Source organism: Dipteris shenzhenensis, chromosome 24, assembly GCF_047967505.1.
Source record: "Dipteris shenzhenensis isolate YYH24624 ecotype China chromosome 24, Dip_SZ_1.0, whole genome shotgun sequence".
Classification (NCBI taxonomy): Eukaryota; Viridiplantae; Streptophyta; class Polypodiopsida; order Gleicheniales; family Dipteridaceae; genus Dipteris; species Dipteris shenzhenensis.
The window spans coordinates 20,395,846-20,413,156 of record NC_141619.1 but is presented as its reverse complement, the minus strand read 5'-3'; the positions used below and the strand labels follow the sequence as shown (position 1 = coordinate 20,413,156).

At 40.6% G+C, this 17,311-nt stretch overlaps 1 protein-coding gene across 1 annotated transcript; it reads right to left on the bottom strand.

The window, feature by feature from the left end:
* Positions 1–466: 466 nt before the first annotated feature.
* LOC147886346 (vacuolar iron transporter homolog 2.1-like) lies at positions 467–1,252 on the bottom strand. The gene is made up of 3 exons (XM_087395709.1): positions 986–1,252; positions 825–861; positions 467–744 (listed from the first exon to the last, which is right to left on the bottom strand). The coding sequence occupies exons 1-3, from the start codon at positions 1,250–1,252 to the stop codon at positions 467–469; spliced, it is 582 nt and encodes a 193-aa protein (XP_087251835.1).
* Between the last annotated feature and the right edge of the window lie 16,059 nt (positions 1,253–17,311).

The following is a 17,311-nucleotide window of genomic DNA, read 5'->3' as shown; positions in this document are numbered from 1 at the left end:
TATATATACATGTATCAAAGAGGCGATACATGGGCCCTGTACTAGTTTTTTAAAAGCTCTAAGTACAATAAGTTGCTTTGGATAGAGTTGACAGATAATGTGTTGAGGTCCACCTCATATGTCCTAGAGGGGCCTTTATGAACATACATGCACGTGCATGCAAACACACACACACACACACACACGTGTGCATGCATGTACTCACGCATTAGAATCTTTGACGGTCTAAGGAACAAGTGGGAATTTCAGAATGACAAAGAACCTATCATGTATGCACTAAATTTGGGTCATGCTTAATGTTACATGGCATGCATATGTGCTATTGAGAAGCTTGGGAATAATGAGCATGTGATGGAATCCCTTGTTGGGAATAAGGATCTGCATGGTCATGGAGGGGAAAGAAACGATGTGGAAGTGAGCGAAAGAGACTCGAAAGAGACAATGAGGGAGGGATGAGAAGAGTATGTTACATGGAAGAATTGCCAACAGCCTTCAATAAGCAAAAGGTAACTAGCATAGCAACCCAGCCACCTATGAGGACTCGGGCACCACCCTTGGGGCCACTGGCACCGGCGAGCACTGCTCCGAGTGCCCCGAAGCAAGCGAGGGCCGCACTGGAGACGCCGAGCATGACGCAAATTCTGGCGAAGGAATTATGGATGAAGCTAGCTGAGAGGAGGGGCACGGAGGCGCCAACGGCGAAGGAAAAGCCGGAGGCTCCGGCGGCCTCCCAGGGGTTGGGAACGGTGGTATCGGGGGGCGAAGGGGCGGGGGGCGGGGGTGCATGCGGTTTTGCCAAGTTGTGTGTGGGAGGCTCTCCTGCATCATCTCCTCCTCCTCCTCCTCCTCCTCCTCCTCCTCCTGCACCATCTCCTCCTCCTACTCCTACTCCCCCCCCCCCACCACCATCCCCAGGTGCATCTTCTCCTCTTTGGTTCATCATCTTTTTCATGTTTCTCTCCATGTTGTTCATCTTGCATTTGGCCGCTTCCTGAGCCTCCTCCTCCTCTTTCTGCTTCTTCAGCTCAAACATCTCTGCATCCCTCTGCGAATACACAGACACAAACTCTCCTATCGCCATGCTCAACGCACCAGCCACAAGCGCAGACAGCCCCGACACTATCATCACCCTCGACTCGACCTCCTTCACTGCCCCTACACCCATCATCAACGACGCCGTCGACACCAGCCCGTCGTTGGCTCCCAGTATCGCTGCTCTCAGCCATTGCCCTCGATGAACGTAGTCCACCATGTCCTTCCCTCCTTTCTCGTCTTTTTGCTTCCCTTCCGAGCCAGCCGCTGCCCCTGGTGATCTGTAGCCGCTCGCAACGCTTCGCCGTGGGGATTCTTCTGCACGTAAAACACGGCTGAGCGGACTTCTCGATCCCATGATGTGATGAAGCTTGCCCCTTACGTACGTCTCAGCTGCTGCGCCTGCCTCAACGTCAGGCGATCCATGACAGCTCGTAACGCTTCGCCGTGGGGACTCTTCACGTGTTATACCGTTGAGCGGACTTTGCTTCGATCGCATGTGGTAAAGCTTACCCCTTATGTACTCTCCTGTCTCCTCTTTTTGTTTCTCTTGCGAGCGTCCCCGTGTGCTAGCTGCTGCACCTGCCTCAACGTCAGGCGATCTGTGACCGCTCGCAACGCTTCGCCCTGGGGATTCGTCATGTATTACTCCATCGAGCGAAGTTTTCTTCGATCCCATGTGGTTCATGAAGCTTGCCGCTTATGTGACCACTGGAGCACACCAACAGAGAAAACAGTCGTTGTGTGAGGACGATAAATTCACTACAGGGTGGGGAGCCTCAGCGAAGAGCCAAGAAGACAAGCGTATAACAGGGTAGAAAGAAGCCCCCAACAGCTACGAAACATCTGTGGAGGAGCGCCCGAAAGTGGAGCTTTTGCGAATGCTATGTCGCCCTGGGCTCTAATTGAAGGCAATGTCGATCTTGTTTCCAGACTAGATATTGCGCCGCTCTCGCGACTTCTAGTGCTATGCGCGCTCTCTGGAATGCACCTCTTCCTAAGACTAACCACAGCCTCCCACCATCCTGACACTGTGGAGGCGAGTTGGGGTCATGTGCGAAAAGAGGCTAAGGTGTAAACGGGGTGGCGCACAGCGACGCAGGCGGATCATTCTATGCGTCTGGGATGGCGGAGAGGATGAGGAGAGGGCTGGCAAAAATGCAAACCATGTCCAAAAACGTTACTGCGTCGCGAACGTTACAGCAAGCTTTGTTGCGAGAGAAGAGGTGCTTTCTGCAGGATACATGCTTACGGCGGGTGGCGATTCACTATTATCTTTTCCATTATCTTAATACATACCTTTTTGTCTTTGCCAACGCTCGGTCATATCTTTGGCTTTGTCAACAATACAATACCTGTATTAGCTTCGTTGCTTAATGCGCTCCGCAACAAACTTTTATGGACCTCGTCCTTGATATTGTCTCCTGTTTCTCAAGTTTTACCCTCCCTCTCATGCCTTCCGAGCTCTCAAAGACCTTTAGACTCGCATGAGACAAGAAATTGACTACCATCTTACCCAAAATCTGGCTGAGCACACGAAGACCACATGGGTGCCACAAGCTTTCTTTGCCTTCAATCAAGTTGAGAAAGAGGTCTTTTTATGTTTTTTTTTTGTCTTTCTTGTGTTTTCCAAGGGAATAAGAATCCTTTGAATCTTCACAGACACTCTTTTTTAGATCCCACATAAGATTACACTATGCGCCACAGCTTTCTCTTCCTTCAATCAAGATGATAAAGAAGTCGTTTTTTGTTTTGGTCTTTGCTTTGTTATTGTTTTGCCTTTCATGCGTTTTCAAAGAGAAGAAGAATCATGATAGAAAGTTTTTAAAATCCCACATAAGGTTACACTACGCTTTCTTTTCAAACCATGTAATTCAGAATAATTCACATAAAACTCCTTGTCCTACTAAATGACTATTTAAAAAAAATTCAAGATAAGAAAGCAATATTCTTCAAAAATGTTGCTTTGCTTTTGAAACACACCTCCACAAATAAAAATAACCTCAATACCCTCTCCTACCTTCCCCTCCACAACACTTAGTTATAGCTTTAACTGTCGCTTGATTATTACATTATTGCTTGATTAAGACTGGTTTTCGAGGCACTCAACTTTACATTATTGAACACATTAGCTAGAAAAAAGTTTTTATAGCTTCTTGTTACATGTCTGATCATATCCACCCTTTACAGTGATAAGCCATGGAAATCATCGAGCCTTCTCTTAACCTTTTGGGAATTGTTTCCATTTTATACATTATCTATGCATGTGACTTATCTATTTGGAAAAAGATCAAGAGAGCACTCCATGATTTTTGTGGAGTTGGATTGATCAAACAAGTGTAATGAGTGCAAATCAAATTGGATGCATGAGCCTCAAATTGTAATAAGTGCAAATCAAATTGGATGCATGAGCCTCATGGTAAGGTTGATAATATATTGAATGCCAAGAAACAAAATAAGGGACACATGAAAAGAGAGAGACAAGAGAGAGAGAGAGAGAGAGAGAGAGAGAGAGAGAGAGAGAGAGATCCATTAACATCTGTAGAAGACCTCACAGGTCTATGAGACAAAGTAAAACACCAAAAAAGTAACTTACTACATCTAGATAACCAGAGAATCGGGGAAGGTGCATCAGGCTCAGCTCCTCCCGATTTATTATAGAAAATAATTACATTCTAATACTATTATAAGGTGGCCTTTATAACATTAGTTTAAGATTGAGTCTTTAGGTTTGGATTTGAAGTCCCTAATCAATCAGTACTTGCCCATCTCGATAGACCACCCATTTGCCTACTTTGCATCCCACCTTTACATTGGTAAGTTCACTATTTCTTTATTTGAGTTTGATCGGAGTGAGCTCCTCAAATATCCAAATATTTGTGCCCCTTGTGTGCCCTCAGCTTATGTGTTTGTCTCAGGATCTTAACTCTTATTGCCCTCCCTCTAAAGTACACTTGTGCTTGGATGCCATTTTGGCTAATATTGCATATATCATTCTCATCCCATTCAACTTGTGGTATTTCCTTCTTAAGGCATATGATTATATCATTTATGTCTTTCTCCTCATCATCATGAAGGCATCCAACCCTTTTTTTAAAGATAGCAGAAGGCATCCAGCTTTTAAACCCCAGTGCGTAAGATTGTTCTATTATACATCCTAGATTCTTATTCTTTCAACTCCACATAAATAACAACTTTATTCACTTTGCTGTTTACATCATCCATCATCTCTTGCTTCATTGATTACACTTAAGTGGTAACCATTTCTTGCACTTTAGAAAGCAGTTGCAATATCAGAGGAGATGCATTACATTTGTGTAGTACTTCAAGGATGACTTCTTGCTTCCCGTTACCCTCCATATCATGAACTCTCCTTTCTAAAGCTACAAGTGAAAGCTAGAGCTCTCAAACTTCAAGCTCTAGATAGAGTCAATATGCTTCTCTGGGTTTGAAATGGTCTTGATCCTTTGGTATGTTTTAGTGGTAAGAGTCGAGGCAAACATTGTAAAAGTTGAATAAGAAATCCTGCTAACGACGATCAAAGTAGCGAATGACTTTAGCTTGGTAGACTTCATCTTGGCTTGCATGAATCTTCCTATTGTAGTGCCGGTCCTAACCTCCAAGTGGCCAGGGGGTCAGCCCACCAACCAAGAGTCTATATACTGAAGTGAAGTGAACTGAAGCTAGCCTGAAATGAGCTGAAACAAACTCAACCTATGGATTTATTGACTCGTTGTCTATCTACAAACCTTAGAGTTGCTGAACCTTGGAGTAGCTCTGCTAAAGAAAATAGTTCTTATTAGTATCTCCAAAAGATTGTAAAATTAATCAATATTTAAGACTAGTGAAATATCATAATAGCCTATTGCACATGATAACTCTTGACTCATTGGTCATTTTTCATGACTCGTTGTTTGATATGGCCCAAGAAGAAAGTGCATATAATGACATCGTAATGGAGGAAGGTGGAGATCACGACATTGGGGAAGAAGATGGGGATCATGTATTACTCGATATTATTGAAGAAGATGACTTAGAGGATCAAGTCTTAGGTAGATGTACAATATAAAATGATTATAAACACACTATTCAAAATTTTTGGACTTGTGTAAAGTCCAATTTGAGAAATGGACTAAAAAACAGTCCAAAAATTTTGAATATACTAGTAATGTTGTTTTTTGAACTAGATTTGACAACTCAAAACAAAAGATTTGATGATTAAGTACTAAGAACATCAATGCATAACCAAATCTCTTACAAAGGTGGTCTACATAAACAACTTCATAACTTCACAAAAATCTCTTACAAAGGTGGTCTACATAAACATCTTCATAACTTCTTGTGAATTGAGCTACTATCACCTAAGAAAATCAATAGATGACCAATAATAGATAACTAATTCTCTTAGAAAGGTGGTGTAAATAAACACCTTTATGTATAAGTGGTGTGCACACACCTTTATGACCATTTCTTTCAGAAAGGTGGTGTACATAAACCCCTTAGAAAGGTAGTGTAGATAAATCCTTTTATGTGTAAGTGGTGTACATATACACCTCACTTGGTATGAAAAAACACCCTTAACTATAAAAATACATTTAACATAAAGTTTAAAGTACACCATTAAGTATAAAATGGACCTCATAAACAATCTTCATACACAATAATGAGAGCAAAGAAATAAAAAAAGTAGTAAAATTTTTATTAGATATTGGCTTTACATAGAAGTTCAAAACTTGTGATTACAAAGCCGTCAGCCATCATGTTACTCAGTACCAATGTCCTCAATGCCAGGCCCTTGACTACCAGGGTCCTAACTAATAGGCTGCTCTAAGACTGGAGTCTCAATAGCAAGGTCCTCAGTAGTTTGCTCTTTAGTTCCAAGCACTTGACTAGTAGGCTGCTCTAGAGTCTCATGACCAAGTTCTTGGTGAGTAGGGACCTGGCTACTAGGTTCTTGACTAGTAGGCTGCTCTGGAGTCTGTAAGATCATGGTTGAAGAACCATCTATGCCTCCTGGTAACTCCTCCTGGTCATGCTTTGCCTCGTCCGTACCTTCTTTGAGTAAGGCTTCCTTGCTTGATCCACTTGCATGTCCTTTACCCAAGATCAAGGGTGCCTTCCTCACTTTTGATTTCAAGGGAAGTGCTTCCACCTCTTTAGCCTTACCTTTTCCTGTGACGTGCTGTTACCTGTACTACTACTTCTTACTATCGCGAGCCTTCCTGTTCGCGAGCCTTCCTGTATGATGAGTGGAACCTCCTTGACTCTAGTTGACAATTGATCACCCTTATTCTTTGTGCGGATTTCTTATTGGCGTAAGTCATCGGATGCAGAGCTTTCATCCTCATCATCACCTGAGCTAGAATCATCACCCTCAGACTCACTACCCTCGGCTTCAACATTTTTCTCACTACCCTTTTCTTTGACATTTTCCTCTTCAAAGAAGGTAGTGCAATGTAATATGTGTCAAAGAACTCAATTTGATGGGGGGTATCAATGACATTTACATTTCTATCTTGGCGTAGTAATTTCTCAGCAGCAAAACCCATTCGATATAATGCTACTTCCCATCCATCATTCAGTAAATTCTTTGTCATCTCTAGTATCACATCAGGATCCATCGGCTTTCTGTAATCCACCATTGCTGCATCAAGCTTAACCTTATTGTCCTCAAAGTAATGAAGCTCGAGAGTCCTTAAAGGAATTTTGATTAGATTGCCACCACCCCTAGTTAAGAAGCACATCAAGAAAGGCTGCAAGGCTTGAATGGCAGTGCCTTCCAAGATAGTCATATGGTTGCGTAGGACTATACCATGGTATATTTTTGAAAGTAAATACCCAAATGCAGATGTCAAACTTGCATACAAGGCATCCCTTTGTGATTCTGTCATGAACAGGACCAACGTTGATCTTTTCTTATCTGCCATAGGACCTTCTACGATAAACCGCACAAGTTCAACTATCCGTGACACTGCGAGGTCTTGCAATTCATCTATGAAAAATACGCATGGCTTCTCCCAAGCATGACCTCTCATTGTTATGAAATGCTCTATATCAATGCCATTGATGTGTGCAAATTTTGTATCATTCTCTGATAGTAGGATATCATAGGAGAAGCTAAATGGAGAACCATCATCTAAACCACCAATTGATCTACCTTGGGCAATGGATTGCAAGGCCTTTTTCTTGATGTCCATATATTTTGTCTCAACAACCTTTGGCATTTTAACTCTTAGATCCTTTGTTGGTGTGGCATCTGCATCCATTGAAGCCAACCACTTTCTAGCCCATGTCTTATCAAGGAGTTGACCTAGGCTAAGTGCTTTCTTCTTATCCACATCAATTGACTTGCTAGCTAACTCATCATCATATTTCAATAAAAATAATAGTGCCGAGAGAGCAGCCTCACTTTGAATCATTCGTGTGACCACTTCATCCAAGTTGCTATGCTTGCTCTTCTTTCCAAAGAGGCAGTCACCACGTAGGATCTTCTTGCATACTTCTTCTCTGTTATTGCATCTGGAACAAACCTTAATGCTCTCCACCAAACAATAGACATCGGTTTCTTTATTTCTTTCCTCTGAGTTGTAGTGTGCTCTGGTGCCTCAAAGGATATATTCCCTATTTCATATGCTTGGCAAACATCCACCATGCTCTGAAACACTGAGTCCTTGCGGAAGACAATGCAAGTAACATCCCTATATCTTGCAACGGCGGTGTTCAAATCCTTTGCCTCAACCTTATTACTTGGTATGCCTTGCGTATTGCTTACAACACCTTTCAAGCATCTATAGAACCGAGTCCTCTTTGCCATGTACTCAGATGTAGGTGTCCTACCCTTCACTGTATGTGGCTTTCCACAGCCCATCCATAACTCCCTTGCCTTTATCAAGATCTCAGAAAGAGAAGAGCTTTTTTTTATCCTAAATGGAGCAGAATTTAGCCTTTCTAATTCTAGAATGTACTTCGAGTCATTGTTAAATATGCATATATGACAAATGACCCGTTGAAACTTTTCCATCCACTCAATCTGTGTCCTTTTCTTCCCTCATCAAGGGCGATCCTGCAAGCTTCACAAAAGTGTTGCCCATCAATGGGCTCAAACCTACATCTTTCCAAGAATCTATTCTTTGCCAGCATGTATCTCTTCTTGATGTCAATCCCATATCGGCTTTGGTACAAAGCCTCTCCACAAACAAAGTCACTCCTTCTAAAGTTCTCAAAAGCATCAAGAAAGTCCATGCGCTTTTGAAATGTGACATCAGGCAATGTAGGATCATCTTCTTGAAGTCTCTTAAACGCCATAGGACAAAGAGTAATATTAGTGGCAACTGGAGTTCTTGTTTTCCTCGTATCTTCATACAATTTGCGTGCAAATGTCTTATCTAGCTTTCTTTGATTGGTGAACAATGGAGCTTGATCAATAAGCATTGTGGCCATGCTGGATTGTGAAAATCCCCAAATGTACCCCTCATCCTCTGGAGGATGTAAGTCTACCACACTTATAGAAAAGTCTTCGAGACTTGTGTCTTCTTCTTGCGGATCCTCCTGTTCATCGCTATCCAATTTTTCGCCTGGTTTTAAATAACCTGCACTTGAACGATCTGCACGTGGAGTAGGAGTTATTTTTGCTCTCTTTCTGGGAATAGCTGTAGAACTTGAATCTGCTCCACGATCACTCCTCCTTATTCCTGTAGTTGCAACAATCGATGGTGTAGGTATAGTTGGAGATACTGTAGTTACTGCCACAGATATTGTAGTTACTCTTGCTGGAGTTACTGTAGTTATTGCCATAGATATCCGCGGTACAACTTGAGGGTTACATGTTATAGATGGCATACTTATTGCTGCTGAAGGTACAACACCACCACTTGGAAATGCATCCCACATTTTCTTCAATGCTTCTAAGGCACTAAGTAATTCTTGGGATCCCTCAATTGAATTTGGTAAGGGCTTCAAGAAGTGCTTGTGCGTAACTCGTAACTTGTAAACCACCTCGTCATTCTTTCCTTTGCACACAACTTCTATCAAATTGTTTTCTTTAATGTTGATGTTTGAGACCATGCCACCATTTCTTACTGCCTCTGGAGAATATTTCATGCTTGACACATTCTCTACAGTGATCACCAAAAAATACTTTGATTTGCACTCCATAAAATACCAAGCATGTTCAAGGTATTTGAAAGACACCGTGGAACCAAAACTGGAAGCCATAGTTTTCTGAAAAATAATCAAGAATAAAAAATGAGAATTACAATGATTTTCAAACTCAAAATATTAAATAAATTTCTAATTAAATATTAATTTAAGTTTTATTTATTTTTTATTTTTAAAATAAAATAAAATAATTTATTTTTTAATCTTTTTCTTTTGTTTTATTTTAATTAATTAATTTATTTTTATATCTAAAATTTAATTTAATTTTAAAAAAATTTTTAAGTTTTATTTATTTTAACTTTTTTTATTTTTTTAAAATAAATTAAGTTAATTAATTTTTTTCGTCTTTTTTTCCTTCTTTAAATTAAATTAAATTAATTTTTTTGTCTTTAAAAATAAAATAAAAATTTAAAGACCTTTGGGGGCTTAGGGTAGGGGAGGGATTAACCCTCAACTTGTTGCGTGTGTAATAGGTTGGGGGTTAACCCCCTCCTCTCCTCCTGCCTCCCCCATCTCGCCTCTTCCTTCCTCTTTCTTTGCCTCCTCCTCCCGTCTGCCTCTTCCTTCCTCTTTCTTTGCCTCCTCCTCCTGTCTGCACCCTCCTGTTGACCCCCTTCTCTCCCTCCTGCCTCGCCCTCTCGTCTGCGCCCTCCTTGTCCTCTTATCTCCTTGCTCGCCTCCTCTCCCTCCTCCCTCCCGCCTCCCCACCTACCTCCTCTCCTCCTCCCTCTCGCCTCCTCGCATGCCTCCTCCCTCCCGACTGCCCTCTCCTCTCCCTCCTCGCTCCCCTCCCCTCCTCCTCATCGCTCCCCACTTTAAAAAAGAGGGAAAGAGGGGGGGAAGTGGGAGGAGAGGGGAAGGAAGCAGAGGGAGGAAGGGAGGGGGCTGACGAGAGGGGAGGCGGGGAAGGAGGAGGGGGCGATGGGAGGGCGGGAGGAGAGGAGGGAGGGGGGTTAATGGCCGGGGAAGGGAGAGGGGAGGTGGGGAAAGGAGGGCGGGGAGGGGGTGAGAGGGCGAGAGGAGAGGAGGGAGGCGGGGTTTACCCCCACCTGTTGCGTGTGCAACAGGTGGGATGGGGGGTATTATTACCCCCACCCCACTTGTTGCATGTGCAACAGGGGGGTTTAACCCTCCCCCTCCCTCCTCTAGTCCCTCGGCCCTCCCGCCTCCCCTCCCCCTTCCCCGCCTCACCCCTATTGACCCCCCCACCTGTGCAACAGGTGGGGGGGGTTAACCCCCCTCCCTCCTCTCCCTGCGCCCTCTCGCCTCCCCTCCCCCTTCCTTGCCTCCCCTCCCCCTTCCCCGTCTCCCCTCCCCCTCCCCCTTCCCCGTGCCCTCCCCGCCTCCCCTCCCCCTTCCTTGCCCTCCCGTTGGCCCCCTCCCCTCCCCCTTCCCCACCTCCCCCTCGCGTCGGCCCCCTCCCCTCCCTCCCTCCCTCCCACCTGCGACGAGGAGGGGAGGCGGAGGGGGAGGCGGGGAAGGGAGGGGTCGGCAGGGAGGGGGAGGGGAGGGGAAGGGAGGGATGGCGGGAAAGGGAAGGGAGGGACGGCGGGGAGGGAGGGACCAGCAGGGAGGGACGGCGGGGAAGGGAAGGGAGGGACGGCGGGGACGGAGGGGCCAGCAGCAAGGGGGAGGGAGAGGAGAGGGAGGGAGAGGGAGGGGCCGGCGGGGAGGGAAACGGGGAAGGAGAGGAGGGGAAGGGAGGGGCCGGTGGGGAGGGGGAGGGGAAGGGAGAGCAGGGAGGAGAGAGAAAGGGGAAGGGGGAGGAGAGGGGAAGGGAGGTAGAGGGGAGGAGAGGAAGCGGAAGGAGGGAGGGGAGAAGCGGGAGGAGAGGGGAAGGGAGGGGGAGAGAAGGGGGAGGAGAGGGGAAGGGAGGGGGAGGGGAGGGCAAGGGATAGGAGGGAGGGGAGGGGAAGGGAGGGGAGAGAGGAAGCAGGAGGAGAGGGGATGGGAAGCAGGAGGGGATGGATGAGAGGGAGGGAGGGAGTACCTGGGTGGAGAGGTGGTGGAGCTCTAGGAAAGTTGTGAGAGAGAATGAGGAGTAGAGTTTTATAGGAAATGGGTAGCTTTTAGGTCAAGTCAGTTTTTTTTAGTTTTTAAGGTTTTTTTAGTTCTTTTAGGTTCACTATAAGTAGAACATTCGTCATTCTCTCTTTCATTCAAAGATCATTCTTTTACACTCCACGCTTCTCTCCTCTCATCAACTTGTTGCAGGATTCTCAAAAATTTTCAAAATGTTGCAAGAGGTGAGTTCATTTCTAACTATTGCGCATGCAAGAACTTCTAAGAATCAAATTTTTGTAAATTTGAAATCTTTTTCAAATCCGATTCTTTTCTCAAAAACTTGTGTGTACGCAACGACTTCAAAAAACCATTTTTGCATTAAATCTTTTTCCCATAAATTTTCCTCTTTACCTCAAACTCTCACAATCTATTTTCAAAAATTTCTCTCCTAGCCTATTGGGCACGCAACAATTTAGAAAAAAAAAATCTATTACAAATTTCTCTCTCAACCTCAAAACCACTCAAACCTCCTCAAGGGGGTCACTATGTATAAACCCTCTATATCACATGCGTTCAAGGCCTATATTTAAAATCCCTTATCTGTAAATTTTTTCATTAATAAAATGTACCCCTTTTCTATACAAATCTGTAAATTTTTTCGAAAACTATTTTAAATAGTCCCTTATGTATATATATTTCTGTAAATTTTAGGAATAAAAAATATCCTTCTTTTGAATTCATGTGATAGGGTTACATATGATGAGTGACCCCCCCGAGCAAACCTCCCTACCTATTGCGTATGCAACAACTTCAAAACAAAATTTAATCATAAATCTCTCCAATAAACTCCTTTAAAAAAAAAAAAATTATTACAAATTTCTCTCTCAACCTCAAAACCACTCAAACCTCCCTACGTATTGCATATGCAACAACTTCAAAACAAAATTTAATCATAAATCTCTCTAAAAAACTCCTTTATAAAAAAAAACAATCTATTACAAATTTCTCTCTCAACCTCAAAACCACTCAAACCTCCCTACTTATTGTGTACGCAACACCTTCAAAACAAAATTTAATCATAAATTTTTTCAAAAAATTCTTCTCATGACACTTTATTAATATACTAAAACCATTTATAATATTTTTACTCCATAATATAATAGATTTTTATTAACTAATATTAAAATATAATTTTGCTAAAAATATATATTATTAATCTATAAATTAATATAAATATTATATAAATACATTAATTAAAAAAATATAACTTGAAAGGGAGGTCTTCTAGCATATGTGCTTTATATAATACTTATTCTTAAAACAACAAAGAATTAGTGAATATATTGCTATTCTATACATTATTAACTTAAAAACTAATATAAATATAAATTAATTATTATATAAATTTAATAAATATATAAATTATTAATATTATACATTAATAAAATTTAAAATTATGTAGATTATATACTAATAACCTTTCAATTTTAAAAAGTAGTCAATCAAAGAATCGAATTAATTTAAAAAATAAGAAAATATTAAAATTTACGCACTTACTTTTAGCATGTATGCTTTTCTTCCATGTGTATAATACTTGTTAGTTAGTCAAAGAATGAAAAATTAGATAATGTATTTGTAAGGTAGGTATTTAAAACCATAGAATCTAGAAGAGGTTTAGCATACTTACTTATCTTTGTTACTATACTTACTTATCTTTGTTACTATGTGTAATACTTTACAAAAGCCTTTAACTTTGTTTAAGGCTTTGCACAAAACTACAGTATCATTGCATCCATATCATTTTTTTGCTTTAGCAACCACCAGATATCCATGGTATCCATGATATGGAATACATATTTCTTCTGAATATTTCTTATCACGTACTTTTTCATTTCTTTTGATACACCATGCACCATGAATGTAAGAAAATATGAATCAGTGTGCTTTTAGCCTATGTACTTGTCCCTAATCAATAGGATACTTTGACTTATAGGTAGACTTATTATTACTTAAAGTAAAGCCTTTGCAAAGGATCATACCTTCTGATACACCATACAGCATGAATGTAAGAAAATATGAATCGGTGTGCTTTTAGCCTATGTGCTTGTCCCTAATCAATAGGATACTTTGACTAGGTAGACTTATACTTACTTAAAGTAAAGCCTTTGCAAAGGATCGTACCTATAAACAAAACACTTTGGAAAGCATATAACATATAGTCTATATATATCTAACCTAAATACTTTGGAATGCATATTTTATATAGTCTATATACCTTAAATCTTAAATCCTAAAGTTCCCTAAATCTTAGGTTATACAATCTAAGCTCTTAAACTTATATAACAGTTATAATCCCTAAACCCTAAACCTTAAACCCTAACCCCTATAACTTAAATTCTAAAACCTAATTTTCAATTCTAAACCCTAGATTCTAGACTCTAAGCTCATGATCTTATATTCTAAACCCTAAACCCTAAAACCTAAAACCTAATCCTAAACCCTAAAACAATAATCATAAACCCTAAATGCTAAATCCTAAACCCTAAACCCTAAACCCTAAATCCTAAACCCTAAATCTTAAACCCTAGACCCTAAAAACATAATCATAAACCTGAAAGCCTAAACACTAAATCTTAAATCCTAAGCCCTAAATCCTTAACCTTAAATACTAAACCCTAAACCCTAACCCTAAAATACAATCAAAATTTAATGATTTTTTTCAATTTGTGCAATAGGTTTGATATATCCCCCAAACTGTTGCAAGTGGAATAGGTTAATAGTGCACTCAACCTACTGCAAAAATCAAGGAATTTTCTTGATTTGTGCAACAGGTTGGATATAACATCTCAACCTGTTGCTCAAGCAACAGGTTGGGGGCCTTGGTTGGGGTGACCCCAACCTATTACTCAAGCAACAGGTTGGGGAGTATATCCAACCTGTTGCTTGAGCAATAGGTTAGGGGTATATCCAACCTTGCACAAATCAAGAAAATTATTGTGTTGTGCAATAGGTTGGATATATTCCCCAACTGTATATCAAATTGTTGCACAAATAAGAAAAATTCTTGATTTGTGCAACAGGTTGGATATATCCCCCAAGAAATAGGTTGGGGGATATATCCAACCTGTTGCACAAATTAAAAAAATTCATTAAATTTTGGTTGTATTTTAGGGTTAGGGTTTAGGGTTTAGGGTTTAGGATTTAGGATTTAGGGTTTAGGATTTAGAGTTTAGGGTTTAAGGTTTAGAATTTATTGTTTAGGAGTTTAGGATTTAGGGTTTAGGGTTTAGGAATTAAATGTTTAAAGTTTAGGATTTATGGTGGTTAAGATGTTTTGGTATTAATTATTTAAAGTTTAGGATGTAGGATTTAGGTTTAATGCCTTCTCTGCTAGTTTTGATATAGAAGTTATTAAGTAATAATAAGCTCAATGATTATTTATTATGTTCATTTTGAGTTGCTAATCTATTTTTGCACATAAAACATGTATTCACCCTAATAGAGGGTATGGATGTGGTGTTATATAAGAAGAATGAAGTGGTGGCTTTTGGACGAATTCATAGTCTTGATCCTATGAATGTGTGCCATTTCCAAAGTTGTGGTGAGAGAAGATGTGTAGTGATAATCACCAACATTGTAAATCCTGAAGTACATTTAAAATATCCACATGGAGACTTTGGAACATTGGGAGATATCATTTGATATGCAAGCACACAGAACACTCTAGGACCAAGACGAAATTGTTCCAAAGACATACTTTCAAGATATCAAGAAAACTTATTTTGAGGGGGAAAAAGTAGAGATGTTATCTTGCTCCAGAGAAATTTTAGCAATTCGCAACTTTAAGGGCTATGCTCAGAGTTTTCTCTGTATAGTGGAGATAATTAAGTTGACTAGTGCAGGTGTCATTCAAAATGCAATGGATAGTACTTCACATTTAGACGTCCATGATACTACGTCTCAACTACAAGTTCAGACACAATAGAATATTATAAGAAGAAAAAGACTATACCACAAATGGGATCCAAATTAATAAGAAGCTATAGTAGTAATCAAGAGTATCATAGTGGCATGCTCACAGGTATTGAGGACATTATAGTAACAGATGTTGATGTAGAAAAGTTTTCTTGTCTTGCAAGTGACTCAAATATACTCACTGGTATAGAAGACTTGTCTTGTATTGCAAGTGACTCGAACAAGCTCACTGGTATAGAAGACTTGTCATGTGTTGCAAGTGACTCGAATAGGCTCACTGGTATAGAAGACTTATCCTGTGTTGCAAGTGACTCGAATAGGCTCACTGATATAGAAGACTTGTCTTGTGTTGCAAGTGACTCAAACATGCTTAGTGATATAGAAGACTTGTCTTGTGTTGAGAAATAAGATGGGACCACAAAGAAAAATACATGCAAAGATCGATGGGATAAGTGATGCAATAATAGGAATTGATGATATTAGTGACAATGATCATGATGTTACCACTTGAACACAAGGCAAAAGGGGCAGAGAATCTGAGACTTGTCATGTTGTTCATAATATTGTTGCTAGCATGCCAGAGAATATAGATGGGAGAATCTTGAGTTACGAAGGAGAAACAGTTCAACCACAAAATTCAAGAGGCATTGGCAACAAATTGACATCAATGAACATGTCTACCAGATTGCCATTTCCAAGATATTATAAGGTATCAAATAATTCTCAAGCCCACACAACATTTGATTATAAAGATGAAGATTCAAGGGAAATGGATTCGAGGTTTGATGGTCTTACAACTGGAAAACGCAAGACACTATTTACAAAAAGAAAGTATGGGAGTGTGAAGAGGCCAAGAATCATGGCATCAATTTTAGAACCAAAGAGACATGTAATGCTATTCGAGGAGAATATGGAAATGATGCTTATGTGAGTTTGTTGCAAGAGACTTTGCATTAGAAAAGTTGGGAAAGATGATTGTGTAGCCATACGCCTTGGTATTTGGAGTAAGACAGCACCTAATAGACATAACTATCTTCTTCAAGAGTTTTCATGCTTTCTTTATCAAGGCACTAATCAAGATTTGAGCACAAGACATTGTAAACCTAGATTGAAACCCATGGTTAATGAGAGACCCCTTTACAATTGAGGATATCAATGATTAACTAGACTATCACATGGCACATACTGGACCATATGGGTAGAGGTGAAAGAAAAAGTGGTTCATACAATTCATGGAAATACCTACAAGCTTAAATGCCATGGAAGCACTATAAATGCAACTGCAACATTAAAGCAAGTTCTCGAAGACCATGCATTACCGCAGCCTCATCTTCAACAAACAATGCTAGATGGACATGTTGAATGCCAACAACATCTTCCTTTGGGAATGACAAAGAATGTCGTCCTAGAAATTGTCAATAAAACTTTACAAGACAGAGACGAGAGCATGATTTCACGATCAACCTTGTACAAAATTTGGCATAGAGATTTTTGCCATGTCAAGAGACCATCAAAGCAAAGAATGTCAAAATGTAAGACATGTGATGAATTTAAAAATGCCATTGAACATAGTAAATGTGAGCAGCAGTGAGGAAGATATATTAAATGGCGATCAATCCATTTACGTCATGTGCAGGATGCTCGAAAGTTGTATGCTTCTTGGAGAGAGGAAGCTATTTCACATGTCGATAAGTCCATGTGCATCACCATTGATGGCATGGACCAGAATACAACCACTTTGCCATGATATAGACGTATCCCACCGGCATTGGAGGGCAAACATGGATTGAAAACACACTTGTGTGGAGTATTAGTACATGGATACCGAATCTTTTGTGATGTATGGATTGATAGTTTGCATGACCATGATAGTAACCAGGTTGTTACATCAATCATGAAAGCAATAAGAAAGGTCAGAGATGCTCACGAATGTTTACCTAACACATTGCGAATATAAGCTAATAATTGTTGGAGAGAGAACAAGAATAAATATATATTTGCTTTATGCTCTATGCTGGTCGGTTTGAAAATATTTGAAGAAGTGGAAGTTGGCTTTCTTCTTGTCGGCAATACACATGAAGACATATATCAAACCTTCAGTGTTATCTTTGGTGAGTTGAAGGCAGTGGATATTTTGACAATG